The sequence below is a fragment of the Nymphaea colorata genome, chromosome 8, assembly GCF_008831285.2.
Source record: "Nymphaea colorata isolate Beijing-Zhang1983 chromosome 8, ASM883128v2, whole genome shotgun sequence".
Taxonomy (NCBI): Eukaryota; Viridiplantae; Streptophyta; class Magnoliopsida; order Nymphaeales; family Nymphaeaceae; genus Nymphaea; species Nymphaea colorata.
The window spans coordinates 9,551,765-9,578,866 of NC_045145.1; the positions used below are offsets into that span (position 1 = coordinate 9,551,765).

At 39.2% G+C, this 27,102-nt stretch overlaps 1 protein-coding gene across 1 annotated transcript; it reads left to right on the forward strand.

Moving 5' to 3' along the window:
- The first annotated feature begins 973 nt into the window (after window positions 1-973).
- Window positions 974-25,905, forward strand: LOC116258686 (beta-1,2-xylosyltransferase RCN11). Its single transcript, XM_031635988.2, has 3 exons — window positions 974-1,764; window positions 1,876-2,025; window positions 24,605-25,905. The coding sequence occupies exons 1-3, from the start codon at window positions 1,090-1,092 to the stop codon at window positions 25,319-25,321; spliced, it is 1,542 nt and encodes a 513-aa protein (XP_031491848.1). The 5' UTR covers window positions 974-1,089; the 3' UTR covers window positions 25,322-25,905.
- The last annotated feature ends 1,197 nt before the right edge of the window (window positions 25,906-27,102 follow it).

Genomic DNA, 27,102 nt, shown 5'->3' on the forward strand with positions numbered 1-27,102 from the left:
ATAAAATGTTTCCAAATGGCATAAGGCCATCCCATGTCAGCTGACTATCCTCTTGAACCAAATTTCTAAACTGAAACCGTGTGTGAATTCCACAGTGACTTAGAACCCAAATAGGAGAGAGAGATTTAAAATGTCGCTCATTGCTTGCTTATTTACTACTTTCTTCCTTTCTTTCGTTATTTATTTTTTATTTCATCTGTCTCATGCATGGACATAAGCAAAGAGAGTGAAAATAGCCATTTGAAACTAAGATTTTGCCACATTTTCCAAGACAAAATCATGGAATTCCTATTTTGCCAACATTAAGCTTCGCTTATGAACTTGGAAAATTCATAATTTTATCTAAAAGAGTACCCGATACAATTTTAACTCAAGACTCCTACTTTTGATTTCAATAGACCGATTTTATCAAAAGAGATTTTAAAATCAGATCATTCAATCCATTTTTGAAGCCATTCAAGTCAAGTTCATTTTTGAATTTGTAAGTTCAAATTTTTTATCCAAGACCATAATTTGATTTCAAGTTCATATGAATGAACTAAAGCTTCAAGTTCAAGTATTTACAAAACAAATTCGCCATTTCAAATCCAATTTTCAATTTTCAAATCAAATTAAATTTTCGGATCACATCGATGGTCGCAATTCAAAAGAATTTTGATCAGTCTTCAATTTTCAATTAAATTTTGCTGGAATTCAAAAGCATTCTCCTAAATTTTCAATTAAGTTCAAAATGAACTTCAAATCAAAGTCTATCAATAGAATGACTTGTACAATTTTTGAGAAATCAGCGGATTATTCTTAAGAATCAGCGGATTATTCTTATTAAAAGTCGTGGGCAGAAATGGTTGAACCTAGTACCTATGAAAGGATTTCTTTCTCTATCATGGTCCGAATCACACCATGGTCAACGACAAGAAACCTCGACGTTTATCCGGCACTGTTGGTTGACTCGACAGATGGGTTCCTCGCTTTGTCCAGCTGCTTTGGCTCAGGCGGCTGACGGTCCCCTCGAGGGAGACTTTCCCAGGCAGGCAACGTCTTAAATCAAGACCAGGCCGGAAGAAGCTCCGGCAGAAAAGGTAAGTCATCATGAGCAGAAGAGCTGCCGGTGGTGGTGTTGGCGGTAGCGGTGTCCGAAAGCACGCTGCCCTCATCTTCTGCTTCTGCGCCTTGATATGCCTTTCCATTTCCTTTAACCTCTTCCACTCTCACACTCTCCTCTTCTCCTCAACCGAAACCCCTCCAACTGTTACTGACTCGGCCGGCAAATCGGAGGACGAGCGGCCGCCGTCTTCCTTGAAGGCATGGCCTCCACTTCCCTCCTTCACTCCGTGGTCGTTCGACCCTAATCTCACTGTGGGATCCTGCGAGGCCTACTTCGGCCATGGCTTCGGCCACCGCGTGGACTTCCTTGCTGGCGGGGCCGGTAGTAATGGTGCAGGTGGGTGGTTCCGCTGCTTCTACAGCGACACCCTCCGGAGTTCTGTGTGCGAGGGAGGGAGGATCAGAATGGATCCCGATCGGATCCGGATGTCGAGGGGCGGCGAGGATCTGAATTCGGTGATCGGCCGGAGAGACGAGGAGGAGCTCCCTGTCTATGAAGAAGGGGCTTTCGTCATAGAGGCGGAGGGCGAGGAGAGGAGGATCGTTGACGAGGTGGATCTCGATCGATTTGTGCCTGTTGGCGCTGTGCATCATCACACCATGCGCAATTTGATCGGCTCTATCCGCTCGGTTCCGCCGGAGATACTTGAGTGTTCTCAGGTAAAGGTTTCCGTTTTGTTTTTTTCCGCTTTCCAGGTGGTTTTCCGGCCCCTCCGTCTACTGCTTTATCATCCTATTTGATGCAAAATCTTTGTAATCATGCGGCTGCAGTGGATAGATGATCCGGTGTTGCTTGTTACTCGATTCGAGTATGCTAATCTCTTCCACACGGTTACTGATTGGTATAGCTCGTATGTCGCCTCACGAGTCACTGGTCTGCCTGCTCGACCGCGTCTGATATTTCTGGATGGCCATTGCAAGGTAGGGCTCCTGCGATGATCTCTTAGAATGGTAAATTGATTCTCATTAGCTTTTGCACATTCAGTTTCTTGTTCTTGGATGGAAATCGTCCTCTAATTTCTAGAATGATTTCGTTTTGCTGAATTCGTCACAGTTGATCCTCCTCAACCACATAAATTCACTTGTTATTGAAAAAAGGTGCCACTACACTGCCCATTGCGTTTGACACTATTGAAAATGCTTGAAGTAAATCTTGAAGATGTACAAAAAAGATCCGTCAAATCAGGTCAGAAACAATATTTAACGATGGCTACACGCTTATGTGGGAAGAGATCAGGAGGGTTTTGTACTGGTTCATTATTAAAAGTTCTGGCCTTAGATAATGTAATAGGTTTTTTACTTCAGTAAAGGTTTTTCATATATATGCATATAGCCCTGGTTATTTTGAAGTGAAATACCGAAACCTTACACACACACACCCGCAGATGTATATAACTTTGGTTGTATTTGAAGTGAAATGCAAAAATAGAGAACTCCTTAGGTGGTTCAGCTATGGGTCTGTTCTCATTACGGCAGTTGTTCCCTTCTCTTCTATCTTCTATGACAAAAGATTACCTGGCTTAGACACCCAGATTTTACAGCCTTGCAAGAGTGGAGCATAGATTGGTGGAAGTTTATGTGAACTTGTGCAGGTCTTAATCTTGCAGCTTTGAAGTGAGTTACCACCAGCCGAGTGAAGTATGTTCACAAGCTTCATCTACTTTTTATGGAACATTTGAACATGCTGAGGCTAAATTCATGAAATTTGCAGTCGCTCAACTAGGTTTCCCCTGTTTATAAAGAAGGTATGTGGTTTAACCGTTCCTTTGAGAAACCTCGTTTGTGGAAATTTCTAGTTTGGCCTTACCCGTTTGACAGTATGATAAGTATTTGTAACCATTCTACTCCCATCGAATTTGCCAACCATTCAACCATTTAAATAAGTGTCATTTTTTTTTAATTCTAACTTTAATTTTCTTTTTTCTTTAATTTTATACACAGAAACCAGAATCTAGTTTAAGAGACATCATCATTTTCCCAGGTGCATAAAGCCATGTGGCTCCTTACCCCTGCCCCCAAAATCAGAACCTGCTTAACCAGTAGCCATATGGGTCAAACTTTCAACCTTCCACCCTATGTTGTCAAGGCGTCCAGGTGCTGCCTGGGTGCCAGGCAGCACCTAGTGCCTAGGCGAAAAAAGCAACCAATTTTTTTTTTTAGTTATGTTAATATGTCAAGTTATTTTGATTAACTATTACTAATATTTGAAATGTCGATAGTAATATAACAATTATAATCAACTTAAGCAAAAAAAAAAAAAAATTAATTGTTGATTTCATTGAATATACAAAATCAATAGAAGAAATTTAACATTACTCATTAAGTGTAATCTAATACCAGAAACAAGAAAAAAGTAAATCTAATCTCTAGAAGAATGCTTTAATACATCTGTACTTAAAAAACGACATAATATAATGAAAAAGATTAACGATATACATATAAATACACAACAATAACAATACATATAAGTACATAACCCAATGTTGTAAAACGCGTATCGGTCGGGCTTTAAGATACGCCGTATCGTAACCGTATCGTAATTTTTTTTAAAATAATAATAATAAATCAGAAAAAATAAAAAAATCGAAAAATTTATTAAAAAAATCAGAAAAAATTAAAATTAATAAATTCTTCATAGAAAACATGTTTTAGATAATGATAAACTTATTATTGCTAAATGCTATAAACTTACGCGTTCACGGTTTATCATTCATACTTCATAGACATCAAAATTCATAACAATATCATTCAATTTCAATCAACAAAGCATAAGTCATAAAGTGATAAAGTCATACAACATTCAAGTGTTCAACAACCATAGATAACTCTTAAGTGGTTCGATACATATAATGATTCATCATTCATAATCTTCATCATCTTCATCTTCTTCTTCATCTTCATCGTCAAGAATTGGAAGATCCTCACCAACATATTCAGCACCAGCAATAGCACTAGCAGACTCTCCTTCATCAACAAAGCCTTTTGTTGCTTCAGCTTCAAGGTTGAAGCATTCAAGATCTTCATCATCAAATATTGTAGCCGGTTCTTCAATCCATGGCTCTAGATGTCAAAGTTTTCCAAGCTGATAGGATCGAACTGAGATGTGTGTTTCCTTGCTGATGTTTTTTGTAATTCTCTACGTTACATAAGAGAAAACTTGTTAATATATAATTTCATATAAATATATTGTACAAAAAATGTAAACATTAAGCTATATTACCTTTGTTTCAACCTCATATTATATCAAACAAAGACAAGGTCATTCAACCTTTTATGCTCGAGCCTATTCCTCTTTTTGCTATGGATATGTTGGAACACACTCCAGTTTCTTTCGCATCCACTAGCACTGCATGTCTGACTGAGGACTTTGATTGCAAAACGTGCTAGGTTTGGACAATCAAACCCATGCCTATTCCACCACAAATCTAAAAAAAAATATAACGATATAACAAATCAATGTGAAAGTTCTAAAAGAATCAAATGTAACAAATGCAAAGTAAATTAAACATTTCTATGTATTTACCTGGACGCATGGTTGTCTTGGCTCGAACGGCAACAGGTTGTCTCATGCCCGATAACAAGTATCATATAGATCTAACTCATTGCTGACGGCATCTTGTTCTCTAGAATCTACCACTAACACGTTAATACAATCCAACAAATCACTTAAAACTTCTCTGTCCTTCTTAAATGTAGGAGAAAATCTAATTGCAGGATTTAGATAGTAAGCTGCTGCATGAAGAGGTTGATGAAGCTGTCCAGTCCACCTTTTATCTATCATCTTCCATATGGGCATATATAACTTTTTGTTTTCTTTTAAGTTGTCTCGAATTGCCTCTTTTACTTTATCCATGGTCTCATATAAGTACCTTATGGAAGGCCTATCCTCACTGTCAGCTAACCTGAGGACTTTCACTAACGGAACACAAACTTTTAATAGCTTCACACATGATTCCCAAAATTTGTTATTAAATATGATATCCACAACTGAAGAAGCATTTCTTTTATGAGCATGTGGATATGCAGCCGATTCTTCACTAGCGAACATCTGCCTCAAAGGAGTTCTTTGTTTCACCACACTCTGCACAGTCAATACGTTTGTGGCAAATCTAGTTTGTGCAGCCTTTTGTAAACTTTCTCATCAAACTCAATACATATGCATGATTATAGATAAATTTTGTTACCTCTTGACATTGGTCAATGGCTGATTTCATATCATGCATCTCATTAAGATCTTGAAGCATAAGATTAACACAATGAGTGACACATGGACTCCAAAAGAATGTTCCATACTTTTGAAATAACAAATCTCCTGCATCTTTATAATTTGCAGCATTATCTGTAATAAACTGTACAATGTTTGCAGGTCTAACTTCTTGTACGATATTATCAAAAACATTAAACAAAATCTCAGCAGTCTTAGGAACATCAGACAAGTCAAGAGATTTCAAGAATATTGTACCTTTAGGGCAATAAACAAGAAAATTTACAAGTGTTCTTGACCTTGTATCAGTCCATCCATCTGACATAATGAAGCAACCTGTTTCCTTCTAAGATAATTTCAATTGATCGCAATGTTCAGACACTTCTTTCACTGTATCTTGAAGAATTTTACCCCTCAATTGATGATATGATGGCATTTTGAATCCGGGGCCTATAGAAGCAATTGCATCTGCCTTGACTTGGAATTGAAAAGAATTAGCTGCATTAAATGGAATACATGCATCATAAAACCATTTTCCTACCATCTTTTGTGCTTGATATAGCATATCTTTAGATGTCATAGCAACACGAATCTGTGGCTGACCACCTGAGCTAGTATATGAAGGGAAAAGGCTCTTAATAGAGCCAACACTAGACCTACCAGTAGGAACTCTACCACTAGGTGGTTGCATATCACGCTTGGCCCTATCTGCTGTGCCTTTTCTCTTCCTTCCCGTTACGCCAGATCGACCTTCTTCATACATGATCTCTTTTCCTTTACGATCTCTACCTCTTGAGGTCTCCAAATCTGTTCTTAGAATGGTATCATCTTCATCATCACATTCATAAGTTTCTTCCTCTTCTTCTTCATCTTCCAAAGGCTCATTATAGTCTACATCTGCCTCTTCAATTTCTTTCTGTATCCTCTTTTGATGTAAAACATGAAGCATATCTAAACAGTGCTGACACACATATGGAGGCAAAGTTTTGTTTGGTCCTCCAATACAAGGAGATGCATCTTTGGAGGTCCCTGCCTAATGGTGTTTCATTCTACTAATCCCTCCTGAAAATGTATTCCCACAGAAGCTACATTTGAGTTTCAAGCGGTTATTCTCCTTCACCCTTTCGCACCATTGCCATGTGGGATCCATATCTTCAAAAAAAAAAAAAAACGAAATCCTATGGTAAACTTAATGAAAAACACTCAAAATCTATCAATCTATGATTATACGGTAAAAAATTATGAATACATGGTAAAAACATGAGATTTTATACCTTACGAAGAAGAAATAAAGAAAACCCCTTTCCCCCCAACGAAAATCAACCACTCACGCACAAATCAACCCCTTAATCTTCGATTTCAAGGTGAAAATCAACTTTTTTATGGTGAAAATGGACGATCGCCCTCCCTGACGACAGTATTCGAGCTTGAGAAATGAAGAACAGAGGCTTTTTTTTCAAAAAGAAGCCGAATAAGTAGGTCTCGGGCCCCCTTTTGCGAAATCAGCCCGTATCGTACGATACAGGGTATATCGCACCGTATCGTACGATATGGGAACAATACACCCCTATTTACGATACGGGGGGTGTATCGTACCGTTATTTAAAAACGATACGGTACGTATCGTACGATACAGGGCCGTATCGTACAATACGTACAACACTAACATAACCATAATAATATATACATATAACAGGTATCAGAACAGTACATGTTATATAATAGGCTAACAGTATATACATATAACAGGTATCACAATAGTACATATTATATAACAGACTAATAGTATATATTACATATAATAGGGTGATGGCTTGATGCAATACTATATAAGAGGTATAACAGATTGTACATAACAGGATATGCATATAACACATATTACAATACATATAGTCGGGGTAACAAATTGTATTACAATACAATTTAACATAATAGTATATGCATATAAGTTTATAACAGGTATAACAAATTAACAATACATATAACTGTATTGTCACATAAAACGTGTATTATTAAAAAAAAACACGTATAATACTCGAGAAATAAGTCACCCGTATAAAACGGCAATTAGACTCCTCTTTTTTAAAAAAAGCCAGAAAATAAAAACCGTGAAAAAAACGTGTATTATATGCATTTTTTCACGTTTTTTCATATTTTTTATTAATTTTTATTTTTTTATAATTTTTAGGATTTATTAAATGTTTTAAATTTTTTAAACTTTGCCGAGATTTTTCCAAGATATTCCTGAGATATACAACTTTACTGTATTATACCTGAGAAATTCCTCGCAATATAATACCCGTACACGATATATGTGGCAATGCATATAACTATGTGATATAAGTACGTAACCTAACCATATTATACATATAACAGGTATGAGGTATCACAATACTATATAACAAATTAAGTAACTAACAGTATATACATATAACAGTACACATATAACAACATAATCAACATAACAATACATAAAAATACGTGGTCAATACAAAATAAAAGTACATAACAATATCTACTCAATTAACAAACTTTAATTGAAAGGACAGATGACTTTTCACTTTCCCATAGACTGGGCGTGTTGGCACCTAGGCGTGAGCTTAGGTGCCAACATATATCCGTCACGTAAGTGGTGGACTTAGGCGACAGGTGTGAACTAACGTGTAGTCCACGCCTAGGGCAGGCCTCCGCTAGGCCTTAACAACATGGCTTGCACCTATTAACCATGACCTGTCCCTCTACATCTTGCAGCAGATTTCTTCTTTCCCGTGATGTTTTATGGAAAACCATTACATTTCTAAGAACTTTCCAATCATCTATCCATTTATATAAGTTGCATAATTTTTTTTTTTCCGTAATTTTCATCTTTACAGCTTCTTTCGTATATGGAGATGAATTTGAAGGGCCTGCACATGCCTATCCAAAGTGTAATATGTCTTGTTAGGTATTTTGGACAACTTTGAGCTCATGTCTGTTACATCTCCAGGTGGTCTTATTTCTTCTAAGCTTTGTCCAGGTGATCTAGAAAATGCTTCTTTGTGAGTCATATCTCTCTAAATAACATGCTAGAAGTTATTGAGTCCACTAATGCTATCATAGTGCATTAATTGGTTAGTTAATGGAGGATTCTCTCTATGTATGTAATTCCCATGTACTGGTAAGACTTAAACTTTGCATCTGGCTGATGCTTCATGAGCACCCAGCAATAAGACGTTTATGTTGATCCTCTACCCAAAGAAGCAAGAGAAAGACTGATGAAGGGCAGTGAAATACTTGAACATGTGATTCCTTTCCCCTCACGTGCTTATTTTTATGGCTATTTACTGGTTTTTATCATTATAATTTATAAATTTATAAACAGTAAAGCTTCTAACTAAAACATCCTCTGAATTGAGCTGTTTGGAAGAACTGACCTTCATTTACATGTCAGCCCTCTAACCTGTTTCTTGGTTCTGTGAACTGTACTTTCAAGCTGAAGAAAGGAAAAAACCACTCTAGTAGTCTCTGACATCTCAAAGATCTGAAAAAATTCCACTAATGACGTTTTAGATCCAGATGATAATATCAAAAAATTTGTCATGGTACATTGAAAGTGTCCTCGAGAAATATATATCCCATCATTGTCACAATCACCGGTATTGTGGTATTCGTGAAAAAATGAGAAAAACAAAAGAAATTAAAAAAAATGGTAGAAAAAGAAAAATAAATTTGTCGTGGCTTTTTTATGTTTTTTTTTATTTTACATTAAAAGGATTACATATTCATGTTTAAAATTTTAAACTTAACAGAAATTATTTGTTATCATTTTCTCTTTTTACTTTTTTTGTTTTTAACTAATATTTAGATTTTTTTTCATTTTCCCAAAATTTTCCTGAGAAAAACGACTTTTCCAAAAAAAAATACCTGAAAAAACCTGAGTGTTAAAAACCCAAGAATAATATTTGTGAGAATGATCCAAATATTACATTGACAGTGTAAGAATAGTCTTGCAAGTATTTGAAATGAATGATATTTTTATGTCTTAAGCATATGCTTTCGATTTTTATTGTTTCTTATACTTCAGAAACTTCTATAATTTTTTCCTAATAAATTTTTCCAGGAAAATACTAGAAAAACTTATTATTTCAGTGTTTTTCTATCTCTCTTTTTTTCATTGCTAGAACTTCTGAGTGCCTTACTCAATCTTCAGGAAACACTTTCGGAAAGACCTTGTCACTAAGGCATGAATGATGCTGCTTATATTGCCTCATATTTGATTCACTATTGAATCATATTATATATATATATATATATATATAATTCATGTGGCCCATTCTTTCAAGAAAATGCCAATGCCATGAACCTTAATAAATTGGAGTGAACATGGTTGATGGTTCTCCCGCTAATCCCAAGTACTTCATTCCCTTACTTTCATTTTAATTGCCACTTATTTTTGGAACTCTTAGCCTTGAGAGTTCATTTAATATCACTAGAGAGTTGAGGACCATTTTAAGCTTTCAGGTGTTTTGATTTCTCGTGATCTGGGCCTCAATTTTTTGTCCTTCCACCTATCTCAATCTTTCCTCATGGGAACACTTTTGATTATATTGATGTATAAACAACTTTGTTTGGAAAAGCCTCACCTTTCTCTGGGATCCAAGGTTGATAAGTTGAGTGTGTCTCCTTTTTTACTGTATTCATGTTCTAGCTAATTTCTCATTTTCTTTAGCAGCATTTTACCTCATATAAATATACTAACCTTAGTTCCCTCCTTAGTGAATGCTGTCTGTACCCCTTTTGTGGTGGTCGAAGCAATCACGTTGTCATAGACTCATATGTGGCTTTTTTACTGTATTCATGTTGTAGCTAATTTCTCATTTTCTTTAGCTGCACTTTACCTCATATAAATATACTAACCTTAGTTCCCTCCTTAGCGAATGCTGTCTGTACCCCTTTTGTGGTGGTCGAAGCAATCACGTTGTCATATGTGGCTTGCTTGAATTGTGTGGTTAGTAAGTTGCTTTAGTGTGCCACAGCTAAGCAATTGCCTTGACATATAAAACTGACTTGAATTGTCTGGTTAGTAAGTTGCTTCCTAAGTTATATGGCTATGGGTATGGTTCGAATATGAGTATAGAGATACAGGTGCAAACAGAGCAACTTTAGGAAATATGGGTATGGGGTATGACAGAATATATGTACTCATACTGAGTTGGAAAAAACTAAAGAAAGTAAAATTAAGCAGTTTGGATCGGTTTCGATATAAAAAGTGCCCAAGCGTGTCCAAGTACCCACTTTGGGTACGAGTATGACGACATGGTATGTGGATCTTACTGAAGTACCCACGTGATTTAGGTTGCTTTAGTGTTCCATAGATAACCAAGCTATGTTCTGTTCGCTCTTCATTACTTCACAAACCATGCACCAGTTCCACTGATCACTTTTTGCCTATCCTTCTTGTGAATAATGTGATTGACTAGTGGTCTTCAAACGGAACTCTCCAAACAAGTGGTTGTATTGAAGTGCTACTTTGATTTGAGAAGTTTGTTGATATTATTCCCTTGGTCAACTATTATAGAGTTTACTTTAATGAACCCATTCACTGTAAATATTGTAATTAAATGCTTGACCAGAATAAAGTTCCATTATTTAAAATGGGACTGGACTTTTTTCTTAGTTCTTCAACTCTAGTTTAATGAAGCTGTAGGCCCCTGTGACATAATCTTCAAATGGCCATCCAATTGAAAATGCATTGGAAATGCTCCTCATGGCTACCAAATGCCTTGACTATCCTCCACCTAAAGAGATACTCTACGTGCATGTGTTATCATATTTTTACCTGTCAAAGATGCTATAGGCTTAGAAAACGCATACCAGCATTCTCTAGGATCCTGATAATTGCAATTCTGCTGTTTATCATCTTAAAATTTCTCGTTACTTTTTTACACAATGTGATACTCCTAGTTCTGTTTTTTGAACCAAAGTCCTTTGAGCTTTTTCTAGTATGTTCTTCTTTGGTTCTGTCATCCTCCTCCGTGTTGACCTGTTTCTGGTTTAGGTACATGGTTTGCTCTTTCTTGCTTGAATCAGACAGTTTGGGCTTTAGATCTTTCAATAGGTGCAGGAAGTTTTTGTCTTCATGATTCTTATCACAGTAAAGAAGGATCATATCCTTGAGGTAACTATTCCTGGCATTTTATGTCATTTATCGGGTATCATTCAAATCAATCTAGCTCTATTCAATTTTTCTGAAGTTATGGGGACAACAAAAAAGCCTGTAGCATCATTTTCCTCTAGTCATGGCCCTCAAGCTCCTGCCTCTCAATGAGATTGTGAGTGGTTTACCAGTCTTTTTCCTCAAATTTTACTGTAACCTTCCTCCTCCTTCTAAGGTTAATCATGTCATCTTTTTTTTTTTTTGCACTCACATCCTAAGTCACACGGACTCTTCTATTTTACTGTCGCATCGAGTCGGGTGCGCACCAGACATGGGTGCGGCTTCGACTTGCTCCCGAGCCCAGTCAACGCGAGTCGGATGCGGTCAGCCACACCAGACTATATTTGTCCATTTCTGATATGCACCCGGCTTGCGTCAAACTCGAGTCGGGTGCGGTCAACCCGCATCCGGTCTAAATGTGTCCCATTGTTTGGTATTATTGTTGTATACATTTAAGCATTTTATTTCAGATGCTTGTTCAGTTGTTCTTGAGTCTACTATAAAAGTTTCAAAGTTCAACTAAAAACTATATATTGTCAGTCCTGTACATATGCAGCTATGCATATATACTTTGCAACTGATATGGTGATATATTGTCATGTTATAAACTTATAATATATAATATAATCTTTTTTATATATGCATTATGCAGCCGACCAGCTGTGGTTAGTGTTGTTCTTTTAAAGTTTTAATTTCAAATTTTCAATTTTTGTTTCTATGATTCTATCAATTTTTTATGTTTTATGTTAGACTGTTAGTATGTCATATTACTAAATTACTATATATAATATATTATATATAATATATGTTGTTTTGATAATATAATATATTATATATTTTCCTATGCAATACAATTATGCAAGTATGTTATATACATTAATAACTAAATTGTAATAATAATATATACATTCTTATTCTGTTATATACATATAATAAATTAATAATAATAATAATAATTATAAAATACCCTCGCCGCAACACCGCACCTAAATCTTTTGGGATGTGCTGCTCCGGCATCCGCACCCGCACACGCACTCGCACCCTGCACTCATGTGACATAGCTCACATATCGTTTTCATACATATGCCCTGTTTAACTTTGCATTTCATTCTAAACCAGGGGAACTGCATCAGCTGTCTCATTGGTCTGGTTATAGGTGCTAAGCAATTTCAAACTGACGTGCGCACAGATATGCTAGCTATATGTGTACAATATGACAGCAATATGGTTTTGTAGAAACACAAACCAAGATAAAGAGAAAGAGAAGAAACACACAATATACGTGGAAAACCTCAAAGAGAGGTGAAAAACCACGGAGAAGCTCTAACCTAGGGGCACAACCGCAACCCTAGGAGAGAGAAAATGTTATTCCACTTAATCAACAATTACACCATAAGTGGGATTAAATAAGAGGGAGACCCGCCTAGGGTATCGAGCCACTCTCGGTACCCGTGCCCATGGGACCGGGTCTATATCTAGACCTGGTTCCCTATACACGATATGATAACACTCCCCCTCAAGCTTGGCATACATGTCAAACATGCCAAGCTTGCTCACATTTTTCTCGAATTGAGATGTACATAAGGCTTTGGTTAGAACATCTGCAATTTGATCTTCAGACTTCATATAAGGTAGGATCCACTCCTTTGAATCTATGCATTCCCATATGAAGTGGCGATCAATCTCCACATGTTTAGTTCTGTCATGCAGAACAGGATTATTCGCAAGGTTAATTGCAGACTTGTTGTCGCAGTACATCTTCATCTTCTCTTCCGTTTCAACACCAATATCTGCTAGGAGAATCTTTAACCATAACATTTCTCTAACCCCCATGGCAACAGCCCTGTATTCAGCCTCAGCACTGGATCTAGAGCAAACTTCCTGCCTTTTACTTCTCCATACAACTAAGTTGCCCCCCAAAAGGATGCAGTACCCTGTGGTAGACCTTCTAGTATCAGTGCACCCTGCCCAATCTGCGTCAGAGTATCCTTCAATATTGAGTTGGTCTTGCTGAGTATATAACAATCCTTTCCCTGGGTTATTCTTTAGGTACCCCAGCACTCTTTCTGCACTCTTCCAGTGACAATCAGTATGAGCATGCATAAACTGACTCAACACATTCACTGCATAAGTAATATCGGGGGGGGGGGGGGGGTAAGAGTGAGATAAATGAGCTTAACAACCAGCCTCTGAAACCGCCCTTTTCCTTTTCATCGAGGATGTTGCCAGTTTTGATGCTTATCTTTGTACCAGACTCCATTGGAGTCAGAAAGGTCCTACATCCAAGTTTACCTTCTCCTTTAAAAGATCTCATAACCAGCCTTGTCTCTGACCGAGCAATCTCTATCCCCAGAAAGTACTTTAGTTTACCCAAATCTTTAAAATCAAATTCGGCAGCTAACCTCTCCTTCATCTTCCTTTTCTCTTCTTCATCGTCACCTGTGACTATCATATCATCAACATACACAAGAAGAAGACTCACCAGGCCATCTCTCTGCTTAATGAACAGGGTGTGATCACCATTTCCCTGTTTGTATCCATTCGTCTTCATCACTATCCTCAGTCTTTCAAACCATGCTCTAGGAGACTGTTTTAATCCATATAAGGCTTTCTTGATATGACAACATTTTCCGCTTTGAACATATCCAGGAGGCATGCTCATGTAGACCTCTTCTTCTAGATGGCCGTTCAAGAATGCATTCTTAACATCAAGTTGATCCATGCTCCACCTCTTTTGCACGGCAAGTGCTAAGATGACCCTCACAGTTTTCAGTTTGGCAACAGGGGCAAAGGTTTCAAGATAATCAATATCATATTTCTGGCTGAATCTCTTTGCAAGAAGGCGAGCCTTATACCTTTCCACAGTACCATCTGGTTTGTACTTCACATTGAACACCCACTTGGAACCAACTAAATGAGTCCCATTGGGAATATCCACAACTTCCCAAGTGTCATTCTTCGCCAAGGCATCCATCTCCTCTGTCATGGCCTGTAGCCATTTAGGATCCTCTCTAGCATCTTCCACACACTTGGGAATAACAGACTTAGACAAGGATGTTATAAAGCATTTGTAATTCTTACTCAGTTTTGCATAAGAGACAAATCTCTGAATTGGATGAGAAGTACAAGACCTGGTGCCCTTGTGCAGGGCTATAGGAAGCTCTTCATTGATTAGACTTGGGTCATCCGGGGAACTCACAGGATTGAGATTGGTTACATCAACATTTTCAACCACATCTGTCTTCTTCCTTTTGTACACCTGGCCAAACAAATGATCACGGGCTGTAGGCTGATTATCAACAAGGCCCTCGTCCATGTGACAGTCTCTATCATCTCTGACTGTGTCTGCCACACTGTCACTAGCCTTGTAATCCAAGAAATCCATAAACTGAATCAACTGATTTGAGGAATACTCTTCACTACTGTTCCCTCGATACTCCCCTTGAAGAGGATTCACATGAAAGTATGCCTCATGTTCATGAAAGGTAACGTCCTGGGAAGCATAGACTTTAGAAGTGGTAGGATCAACACATTTGTATCCTTTCTGAGTGGAGGAATACCCCAAGAAGACAGCCTTGATAGACCGAGGATCAAGTTTATTGAGGGTGGGACTATGGTCATGAACAAACAGACACACCCGAGGAGTAAGAAGCCAGAGATTCTCAGTTGGCCAAAGCATAGAGTACGGGGAATGACCCTGCAACACACGGGTAGGCATACAGTTGATAAGGTGGGCACTAGTGAGAAGTGCATCACCCCAGTAGCGCTTGGGAACCTTCCGATGGAACAGAATAGCCTGGGTAACATCAAGTAAATGGCGATTCTTCCGTTCAACCACGCCGTTTTGGGGAGGTGTGTAACTACAGGACGTTTCATGAACAATACCCTTGCTCTTCAAGAAATCATCTAGGGATTGAGAGACATACTCTCTAGCATTATCGGTGCGAAAAGCTTGGATAGACGTCTGAAACTGAGTCTCAACAAAAGCCACAAAGTTTTTGACAATAACGGGAACTTCACTACGTTCTTTCAACAGGTACACGAACGTACAACGGGAGTAATCATTAATAAGGGTCATAAAGTAATGAAAACCACGACAAGTGGGTACTCCCGAAGGACCCCAAACATTAGAGTGAACCAAAGCAAATGGACGAGTGGTTTTATTGAATGAAATAGGGTACGAAGCCCTAACATGTTTAGCCAACTGACACACTTCACAGGTGAAGGAGTCCATGGAAACAGAATGAAACAAACTAGAAAACAACTTCTTAATCAACGGAAACGGAAGATGACCAAGCCGCTTGTGCCATCGCATAATAGTAGATCTGTCTTCCATGCCTGACAACTGTCCACTAGTGGCTGAAATAAGAGCAGACGCAACCTGCACAGGCAGTCTGTAGAGCCCATCAATAGTTGAACCAATCCCAATCTTCTGCCCCGTCACCAAGTCCTGCAGAAAACACCGATCAGCAGAAAAGATCAGATTACAGTTGAGTTCTTTGGTAATACTGCTGACATATAACAAATTCATAGGAATATTGGGAACATGAAGTGCATTATGCTATGTCACACGGGTACGGGTACAATAAGGGTATGGGTACGGGTACAATAAGGTTACGCGGACACGGCAATTTTCAAAATTTTAGAATACGCAGACACGGCGAATTTTATTTTCTAAAAAATTAAAAAGGATAATAAAATAAAATAAAACATTAAATTAATAATTCACTCTTACAATCTCATAAGTCATAAGAAAGAAAGTCTCAGATTCTCAAACAAAACACTGTTCATCACCAATCTCATAAGTCATAAGAAAGTCTCAAACAAAACAAAGAATGTCGGGTTAGTAAAGTGGTTCGGATCGGGTCTGACCCAGACCCGATCCAAAACGTATCCTGTCGTGTCCAAGTGTCGGTATCCAGGTGTCGGAGTGTCAACACTGGTACGTGGCCCATTTTGCCGTGTCTGTGTGACATAGGCATTATGAAGACAGTATTTATTTAACAAGGACAAACTCCCTTTCCCAGCCACAGAGATAGAAGAACCATCAGCCATAGACACACGTTGCTGCCCAGAAGACAATTTGTATTCTTGGAACATCTTAGGGTCCCCTGTCATATGATGCGTAGCGTCACTGTCAACAATCCAATCACCATGTGAGGAATTACCTTGATCACTAGTGGCCACAAGAGCTTGGGCTAACTTAGCCCCCTCAGACGTGGAAGCATCCTCCTGAGTAGTAGACAGCCGGCTGATATACGCTTGCAGTTCTTTGAGTTGATCGGAGGAAAGCTTAGATTTGGCAACATTTGAAGGACTACTCTGACTAGGCTCAGGCACAGAAGGACTCCGACGGCTAGAAGGAGGACGACCCCGAACAAGCCGCCTCTCAGGATGAAGATCCCAACAAAAGTCAACAGAATGTCCCAATTTGTTACAATGGCTACACCGTCGAGCAGGACGCTGTCCAATCCCTGAAGCACGACTAACAAAGGCTGATGGAGAACTCCCCTGACTGGTGTCAATATGCATCACCTGGCGACGCTGTTCCTCAGATTCCACATGGGCATACACCTCTTCAATTCCGGGGACCTCGTCACAATTGAGAATTTGGCTCCTAATAGATTCAAATTCATCGCGTAAGCCTCCAAGGAAAATAAACGTCCGATCCATCCATTCATTCTTTGTCCCAGTACAAGGCATGATCAGAACCACAGTGCCAGTCATCATTCACATGGTAGTCAAGTTCCTCCCATTTAGTCTTCAGGCCTGCAAAGAAAGAAGCTACAGACAAGTCACCCTGTTTAAGAGAGTATATGCTACGTTTGATTTGGTACGTACGCAATACTCTCTTCTTACGGCCATACATCTTTGCAAGCACAGTCCACATGTCGTAGGCAGTCGATTTACGCAAGATCAAAGGCTGAATATCTGCAGAAACAAAACTAATAATCCATACTTTAACCTGACTATCTTCCAACGCCCAAGTAGCCCATCGCGGATCGGTTTTAGAAGGTGCAGGCTTCTCCCCAGTAATGTAGGACAGGCGATCACGACTGGTTATCCCAATTTCTAGGGCAGCAGACCAAGAGAGATAGTTATCCTTGTTCAGCCGGATAGAAGTGACTTGAATAGACAAGATCTTGCTCTTGGTATTGCTGCCCGTGTCTAGGGCATCATCGATCTTGGGGGACATCTCTTCGGCCATCACAATCACCAAAGAGAAGCAATACCCAGTACCAGAGACGACAAACAAGAGGCAGCGGAGGCGGCGCTGGAGAGGGCGACAGTGGCGGCGGCACTGGAGAGGGCGACGGCGGCGGCGCTGCAGTGAGCAACGTCGGTGGTTGGAGGAGAGGGCGACGGCGGCGCAGAATACGAAGGCTGCGGCGGAAACAGCAGTGGCGGCGGCGGGAACAAGAGAAGCAACCAGCGGGCAGCGGAAAAACGGCGGAAACACTACTAGCACACCAACGATCTCTCACGCGTTGGCTCTGATACCATGTAGAAACACAAACCAAGATAGAGAGAAAGAGAAGAAACACACAATATACGTGGAAAACCTCAAAGAGAGGTGAAAAACCATGGAGAAGCTCTAACCTAGGGGCACAACCGCAACCCTAGGAGAGAGAAAATGTTATTCCACTTAATCAACAATTACACCATAAGTGGGATTAAATAAGAGGAAGACCCACCTAGGGTACCGAGCCACTCTCGATACCCGTGCCCATGGGACCGGGTCTATATCCAGACCCGGTTCCCTATACACGATATGTTAACAGGTTTTAAGCAAAAAATAATATATTCATTATTTATAATATCATATTCATAAAGTATACTGATAAATAAAAGAATACCAAAATATGTTTGCCGTGTCCAGTACCAACACCTGTGTCCAGCCTTGTCAAGACAGTCCCAACATTGTTTTTCTGAACATCGGAATACTCCCACTATCTAGAGAAAAGCCAATGATTTATTTTCATGGCTGCATCTGGAACTAGTATACTTTGGGTCAGGTTAGAGAAGATTCAGATAGTGGACTCCGGCACTACTTTAGTGCTGCCTTGTGGCTATTGCATCAGTATCTCCAGACCTTTAACAGTAAACAGTATCTCCTTCATGTTGGCCGTTGTTTGATGCACTCATATCATTCTAATGATACTGTTGTTGAGTTCAAAGTGTTTTTTCCCCAATGTTCTAGGTCTTTAGAATTTTTTTCAAAATTTTAATTCCTTACAACACCTGCATCTTCACCTTTAATGTCAGAAGATCATATTGCACCCTTGCTGTGTATTGAGCTTGTCTTTGTGAACCACAAATTTTGCCATGGTACATCTATCATGTGTCTGTTTGCTGCATATTGTTGCAGCAGAGAAGAAGAGAGTGAGAGAGAGAAGCTGCCGTGAGATTGAACCAAAAGAACTTGTTATTACGATAACCCTTATCTCTCTTATAAAAGAGATTAGGGTAAAAAGGGATTTACAAAATAACTCAATGGGAAATAAGGAAAATATTAAAGAGATCTTATAACTCTTTAATATTACAAAGAACCTCCTAAAACATAAAAGTTTTCTTGTTCAACACTCCCCCTCAAGCTGGAGCATACATATTAAACATGCTCAGCTTGTCACAACATCTAGAGAAATCACCAATAGGAAGAGCTTTGGTAAAGATATCTACAGCTTGATCTTCTGAAGGAACATGAACAGTGGCAATGGTTCCTGCTTGAACGAGATCCCGAATGTAATGGCAATCCACCTCAATATGTTTAGTTCTTTCATGGAAAACTGGATTGTTTGCAATGTGTGTGGCTGCTTGATTGTCACAATACATCTTCATGGGAAGTGTGATTGACACACTTAGGCTGGATAGTATGGATCTAGCCCACGTCATTTCTGCTGCTGTTTGAGCCATAGCTCTGTATTCGGATTCTGCACTAGATCTTGACACCACACTTTGTTTTTTGCTTCTCCACGATATGAGACTGCCTCCCACAAATACACAAAATCCTATGGTAGATTTTCTGTCCTCTTCTGAGCCAGCATAATCAGCATCACTATAGGCTTCTACTTCCAGAATCTTGCCTTTTGTGAACAAAAGGCCTTTGCTAGGAGAAGATTTCAGATATTTAACCACCATCAAAGCAGCATCCCAATGAACTTTCTTTGATTTTTCCATAAATTGACTTAGTTTTCCCATTGCAAAACTAATGTCTGGTCTTGTCACGGTAACATAGAGAAGTTTTCCAATAAGGGATCTGTAAGATCTAGAATCCACTAATTTTGTTTGGTCATCATGAAGATGTATACGTGGATTCATAGGTAAATTTGCCGGTTTAGCTCTTAGCGTCCCTGTGTCCTGCAATAAATCAAGAACATACTTCCGTTGAGAGAGAACAACACCCTCCCCATTGTGAGCAACTTCTATTCCCAAGAAGTATCGTAGAGGACCCAGATCTTTCGTCACAAAGTGTTTTTGAAGAAACAGCTTTGCATCAGAAATTTCTTGATCAGAATCACTCGTCAGGATAATATCATCAACATAAACCACGAGAACAGTTATACATCGGGAAGCCTTCTTGATAAACAAGGAATGACCAAGAGGAGATCTCACAAAGCCACACTGTGAGACTACCTCGGAAAACTTGTGAAACCACGCACAAGAACTCTGTTTGAGTCCATAAATAGCTTTCTTCAGCTTGCACACTTTTCCACAGTCTCCCTGTCGTTCAAATCCCGGTGGTTGTTGCATATAGATAGTCTCATCAAGATCACCATACAAAAAGACGTTTTTGACATCCAGTTGATACATGTGCCAGTCATGGTGGACAACCACAGAAATAATAAGACGAATGGTTCCCAACCGAGCAACTGGACAGAAGGTCTCAAAGAAATCCACACCGTAGGTCTGCGTGTAGCCTTTAGCAACCAATCGAGCTTTGTATCGTTCCAAAGAACCATCATAATTATACTTAACTGTGAATACCCACTTTGAGCCAACAATATCACATCGAGGAGGAGGATCAACAAGTTCCCAAGTGCCCCTCTGCATTAAGGCATCCATCTCATCTTGCATAGCCCGTCTCCATTGGGTGTCTAATAAGGCCTGCTGGTGACACGTAGGAACTGTATGAGCAGCCAAAGCATGAATGAATTGTTGCATATTTTTACCAACCCCATCAGTAGACACAAAATGAGACATAGGATGTAAAGTACATTGCCGTCTGCCTTTGCGAAGAGCAATAGGCAAGTCTTGACAAGGATCAGAATGAGTAGTTCTATGCACTTCAGATGTGCTTACCTCCTGAGAAACGATTGACAAAAGATTATGAGAAGGGTCCTGTCGACGTGTGTAGACCAGCGGTGGATCACGAAACTTGGACACAAAAGACGAAGGAGATTCAACAGGGAATGATTCCAAAGGAATAGGAGGAATAGGTAGTGGGTCTGGAGACCGTGGCATCTCAGTAGACATAGGAGTGAGGCTATAATAAGGTTGAGACTCAAAGAATGTGACATCCGCGCTGATATGCTCTTTTTGGGTCAAGGGATCAAAGCATTTGTAGCCTTTATGGTTTCTGGAGTAGCCAATGAAAATGCATTTAATGGCTTGGGCTCTCAATTTGTCACGTGTGGGTCCAAAAATGTGAACAAAGCATGTGCAACCAAATACTTTGGGAGCCACTGGAAACAAGGATCTTTGTGGATGCACAAGTTTAATGGGGATCTGGTTATCAATGGAGGATGAGGGTAAACGATTGGTTAAGTAGCAAGCAGTAAGAATAGCATCTCCCCAAAAATATGCAGAGAGATTAGTATGAAGCATAAGGGAACGAGCCACATTTAAAAGTTGACGATGTTTTCGCTCAACTATTCCATTTTGCTGGGAAGTATGGGGACATATAAGCTGAGGAGAAATGCCATTATCTGAGTAAAACTTCATTTTGGTAGATGCCTTAAACTCAAGAGCATTATCAGTGCGAATGTTTTTAACAAGAATACCAAACTGGGTCTTTATTTCAATAATAAGGTTTTTGAGAGTACATACGACTTCAGACCTTTCCTTCAAAAGGAAAACCCAGGTGACTCGAGAATAATCATCTACGATGACAAGAATAACAAAATCTTGACCTACTAGCAACTCTGCTAGGACCCCACATATCAACATGAAGAAGATCAAATAGTCCACAACTGGACGTACTAAGACTCGATGAATAACTACTACGAGTGTGTTTGCCAAGTTGACAAGCTTCACACTGGAACGACTCTGGTAAGGATAGATGTGAAAGGAGATGACAGAGCTTAGAGACAGATGGATGACCAAGTCTGAGATGCCACTGGAACGAGGAGGACAACGATGTAATCGATGATGCTGCAATACCCACGGGATCCGATAGGAAGTAGATGCCCCCTTTCTCATAGCCTCCACCAATCGTCTTCCCAGTTGGCAAGTCTTGAAATGAACATAAACCAGAGTCAAACGTAACACGACAATGTAAATCATTAACCAATTGTTCGACAGATAGCAAATTTGTGGGAAACTTAGGAGCATATAACACATTGGGAATAGTCATAGATTGAGAGATCTTGATATCTCCATATCCCATAATGGGTGACAATCTACCATTTGCAAGTCTCACATGATGTATCTGAGGTAGTGAGTGTAGCACAGTAAACATAGAAGGCGTACTACAAAAGTGCCTCGATGTCCCTGAATCAATAATCCAAGTAGTACCTGTATCATGTGAGATAGTGTCAACAGACATAGCACTGTCAGTCATAACTGTGGAGGCCGATGGCTGAGTAGATCTGTGTGCTAGAAAGTCTTCATACTCTGACTTATTGATACTCACAGTCATTGTCTCAGGCTGAGAAGAAGATAAAGACCCATCTACTACTGATGACGCTGCTTGGGCTGCTCCAATAGAAGACTGTAAAGAGTTCTTCCTCAGCTTTGATGTAACATTTCTGCCTAAGGATGGCGCTGCAGTAGGACGACCATGTTTATCCCAACATCTGTCTTCCAAATGACCTATTTTCCCACAATAAGTGCACTGAAATCTCCCCCGACCTCCTCCTGACCCACGGCCCATGCCTCTTCCCCTGAATAAACCGCGTCCACGTCCTCCTGAAGCTGCTAAGGCAGAGGCATGGATATCACTGGCAGGTGAAGAGAGGGTCACAACAAGACGACTAAGCCTGTTGTAGGCTTCAGCTAGATCAGGGATTTCTGCTCCAGTCAACATCTGAGCCTTTGCTACTGCATATTCAGAGGAGAGACCCTGTAGGAATTTCGCAACCATAGACTGTTCACCATGGGTCTTATAACATGTTGGACATGGAGGACTTAATGCTTTAAGTCGCTCAGAGATGGACTTAAGGGAAGCGAAGTACTGAGCAAGACTTTGGTCACCCTGTTGCAGATTAAGTAGTTCCTCCTCTACCTGCAATATTTTGCTAATATTCCTGTCATTCGAGTAAGTTTGTTTCAAGAAATCCCACATTTGCTTAGCCGAGGTGTAGTATGCAATAGTTGATGCAATTTGGGGTTGCACACTATTCATGATCCATGACATGACAATATTATTATCTCCCTTCCATGAACTATATTTTCCACTCTTTTCGACAGGTTCGTTTTCTTCTATAACATGCTCCTTTTGATGTCCAATCACAGACATCATAAACACACGAGACCAAATCTCATAGTTAGATCCATCTAACTTTACAGTAGAACCATACGAAAATGGATTTCCTCCACTTTTAACTTCATGAGAAAAATCAGATTGATTACTTTTAGCCATCATAAATCTGTCCACAAGTGATCAACCACCAATAGCGAGAGAATATATATATATATATATATATATATATATTTCTATTGAAAAAGAAACTAATCAACAAGGACAGACGTCTCACACAGCAATGTTAGATGCGCAGAAACAATCAACCTGCTGTCCAACTGTTGACAGCAATACCACAACAAAGAAGACTGCAATCTGAAGACAGAAAAATGCTGCTATCAGCAAGCCCACAATTGAAAACGAATCCCCACTGTTTGTATTGTTTGCGCTGACCAACGACTTATCTATTTATGCATCTAACGCTGTTGTACCACAGTTTATCCTTCACAGGTCATGAATAACGACAGCAAATAAAACCATCAACATAAACTTGCCATAGACATCATAGATAGCAGTCCTCCACTTGGCTGCGTTGATCATATAACATATCAAATCATAGGCGATTAATCAGCGCAGACTTCCACACAGCTGCGATACTATATACACTTCTGAAAAATCCACAGCTGGAGTCTATTCACGCATCTCTCCTAGCGTGAATAGACTCCTCCACACTGTTCCGTTGCTGGAAAACAGCAACTAGAACAGGCGAGAGGTGAAGGAGAAAGAAACAGAGGAAGTAGAAGAGATCAAGCCTCAAAGGTGACAGAGGATCGCCGATGGTGTGCGTCACGTCCGCGCGCTGGCTGTGCTTCAAGTCTCCAGTCAAGTCCGTAGCTCTGATACCATGTTGCAGCGGAGAAGAAGAGAGTGAGAGAGAGAAGCTGCCGTGAGATTGAACCAAAAGAACTTGTTATTACGATAACCCTTATCTCTCTTATAAAAGAGATTAGGGTAAAAAGGGATTTACAAAATAACTCAATGGGAAATAAGGAAAATATTAAAGAGATCTTATAACTCTTTAATATTACAAGGAACCTCCTAAAACATAAAACTTTTCTTGTTCAACACATATCATCTCTATCCATGAGCTATACGATATTACGCATTTGATTTTATGTAAATATCCATGAACAACGCCAGGTTTTTTATGTTGCTCAAATTTTACTCGTCTACAATGCTTTGACTGCAGGGAAAATGTTCATACTGCATGTGCTCTCTGATTTGTGTGGATTTTTCTGTACTTTTTTTTCCTACATAATAATTACATGTAAAATCTTTCTAGTTGGTTGCACTCTCATGTTGAATACAGGTTACCTTTTTCTTGTGATTTTTCCTTCATGTATCCACTATTGGCCTTACAAACTGAAAAGGGACATTAGTTCATTGAGTTTGACTTCGGTTTCTGTCATTGGCTCATTAGGCACCCATTGAAGAAGCTTGGGAAGCACTGTATTCAAGTGTGCAATATGCCAAAGGTTCTGGTACTCTGTGCTTAAGTCACGCTATTCTATCACCTTTGGGTTATGAGACTGCTTTGTTCAAGGGACTCAGTGAGGTCATAAATTGCCATGGTGCTCCTGCTCTTGATTTATTGGGTAGTCCTGATACTGCAAAAACTTCACGGCTTACAGAGTTTGGAGAAATGCTTAGAGCATCATTTGGCCTTCCTTTAAAGGAAAACATTCCAAAGCTATTTTCTGCCCCTAATATACTATTTATTAGGAGAGAAGATTATTTGGCACATCCTCGCCATAGTGGGAAGGTGGAATCAAGGTTAAGCAATGAGCAGGAGGTATTTGATGCTCTCAAAGAATGGACTTCTACCAGAGCAAAATGTAAAGTACGTCTTGTGAATGGGCTATTTGCACACATGCCTTTCAGGGAACAAGTGCATGCAATACAGGAAGCATCACTGATTATAGGCGCTCATGGGGCTGGTCTCACTCACATTATTGCTGCAATGCCACAAACGATTATCCTTGAATTGCTGAGTAGCCTTTATAGAAGGCCACATTTTTCCTTGATTTCACAATGGAGAGGGCTCACTTATCATGTCATCAACCTTCAAGGTTCGCATGCCAGTCCCGATGAGGTTATGAAGAAAGTTAGCGCCATACTGGACAGCTTTCAGTGTTGAAGGTCTCTGTGCTACACTGGTTGATAGCTACTGGTCACAGTCCCTTTTATTTATGGAGTTGGCCTGTACAGGATATTGTGAACATTCTTTCTCTAAATGTGTGCACATGGCAAATGTTAACGATTTTTCGGCAATAGGAAGATCTTGCCCTTAAACTTGGGTTAAATCCAAGCTCTACTCTGTAGATCCAACAACTTTCCCAAATGACAAGATAAAGCAAACACGAGGCTTTAAAAATGTGATATCCTTGCATTGCATGTTGACCCTTCTAATATGATAGCAGATGGAACATTTCTTGCTGACTGTTAAAAAAATCTGCTGGTGCTTATCATCTTGAGGTGTTTTCCTGTGGAAGCCAGTTAATTTGAGAGCTGGGACTGGTCAAGTGCTTAACAAAATTTCTTCCTTCCTACACTAGTATTCAGCCAGTCAAAACTTTTTGTATTGATTAATAAATGATTATGTATCTTAAGATGTTTTTATCGTTTGAATTTTGTCCACAGGAGCTGCTAATTGTAAGACATCATTTGTAATTACTTTGTATCAGCTGTTGTCACCTTAATATTCTCATTCTTTTCTTGGTATTTCTCTTCTTAAGAAGTTCAATTCTTGTACATGTGTACAGGTATTTTCAGCAAGTCCTGGTTGCGTGATTTGAAGGACCTAATGGACTATTCTATGTCTTCAACTTTGTGGCTTGCTCTGAAAGTCTTTGTTTTTTTCTTCTATTTTAACTGTACGATGTTTCTGTTATACTGACGTGCGTTGTCAAAAGTGTAGAGCAACTTACACAGCGAGCAAGCCTTCAGCCTCGGTGGGACTAGGCACATTTAAGTTGTGAAAAGAAACAAAAGCAAACCAATAAAATGCAATATTAGTTTATAAAAACAAAATGGTGAAAGCTACTGATGGCAGGGGTTTATTGGAAATTAGAATAAGTCCTAAGGGCTCTATTAATAGTTTTAATGTTTTTGGAGTTTGTAATTTCTTCTGTCGACCCTAATGACTTATTATGGGTGATTAGGGTTAATTGAATATCTTCTTGTAGCATGGTATCAGATCCTCTCATGCTTGGGAGAATTTGATGCCCAACAGATTGGCTTAATCTCTACTCTTCTTCGCCCTTTTCCTCCCCCTTTTCCTGATTCTTTGTAATTCATCCAAACCTTACTGGTCGTCTTTCTTGGTGGAGTTGTTTTCATCGATTAGGGGTCCGTTGACAACTGTCCATTATGCAGCATTGCTCAGTGGATTGACAGGAACCATGTTAAATAATTCATGAGGTAACTTAGATGATCATCAGAAGAAGTTCATATCAGATCAGAAAGTTTGCGCCTCAGTTGTGTTTAGATCTGAGGGGTGTTGATGTCTAAGGCGTCTGATCTGATATATATCTTGTCATTTACGCAGAGTACAAAGCCTTTGCTAAACCCTTTTCTTATGGATCCTCTATAAAGTTGGAACACTAATTTTGAAAGGTGGTCAAGGACATTTATGATGTTAGTGTTTGGACAATCTAAAAGGAACCAAAAAATAAGATTAGGAAATGTTAGACGTGGTAGGAAAACAGTGACACATACTCTCAGGACAAGAATGTCAGTAGAATTCAAGTAGAATTCAAGTTGAGTAAGAGATCTTTCAGTTGTAGTAGGGTAATCAAAATAGTTTCATGTTGAAACAAAAAACAAACAAGTGTTGAGTTAAAATATAGGGTTATTGGTGCAATTTTTGCTTGAAGACGTTTCAAAATAATAAATTGTTGGAAACCAAATAGAGATAGA

Coding starts and splice junctions, on each gene's coding strand:
- LOC116258686 (XM_031635988.2), top strand. CDS start 1,090: ATGAGCAGAAGAGCTGCCGGTGGTGGTGTTGGCGGTAGCGGTGTCCGA. Junction 1,765..1,875: donor AGATACTTGAGTGTTCTCAG/GTAAAGGTTTCC, acceptor ATGCGGCTGCAG/TGGATAGATGATCCGGTGTT. Junction 2,026..24,604: donor TTCTGGATGGCCATTGCAAG/GTAGGGCTCCTG, acceptor TTGGCTCATTAG/GCACCCATTGAAGAAGCTTG.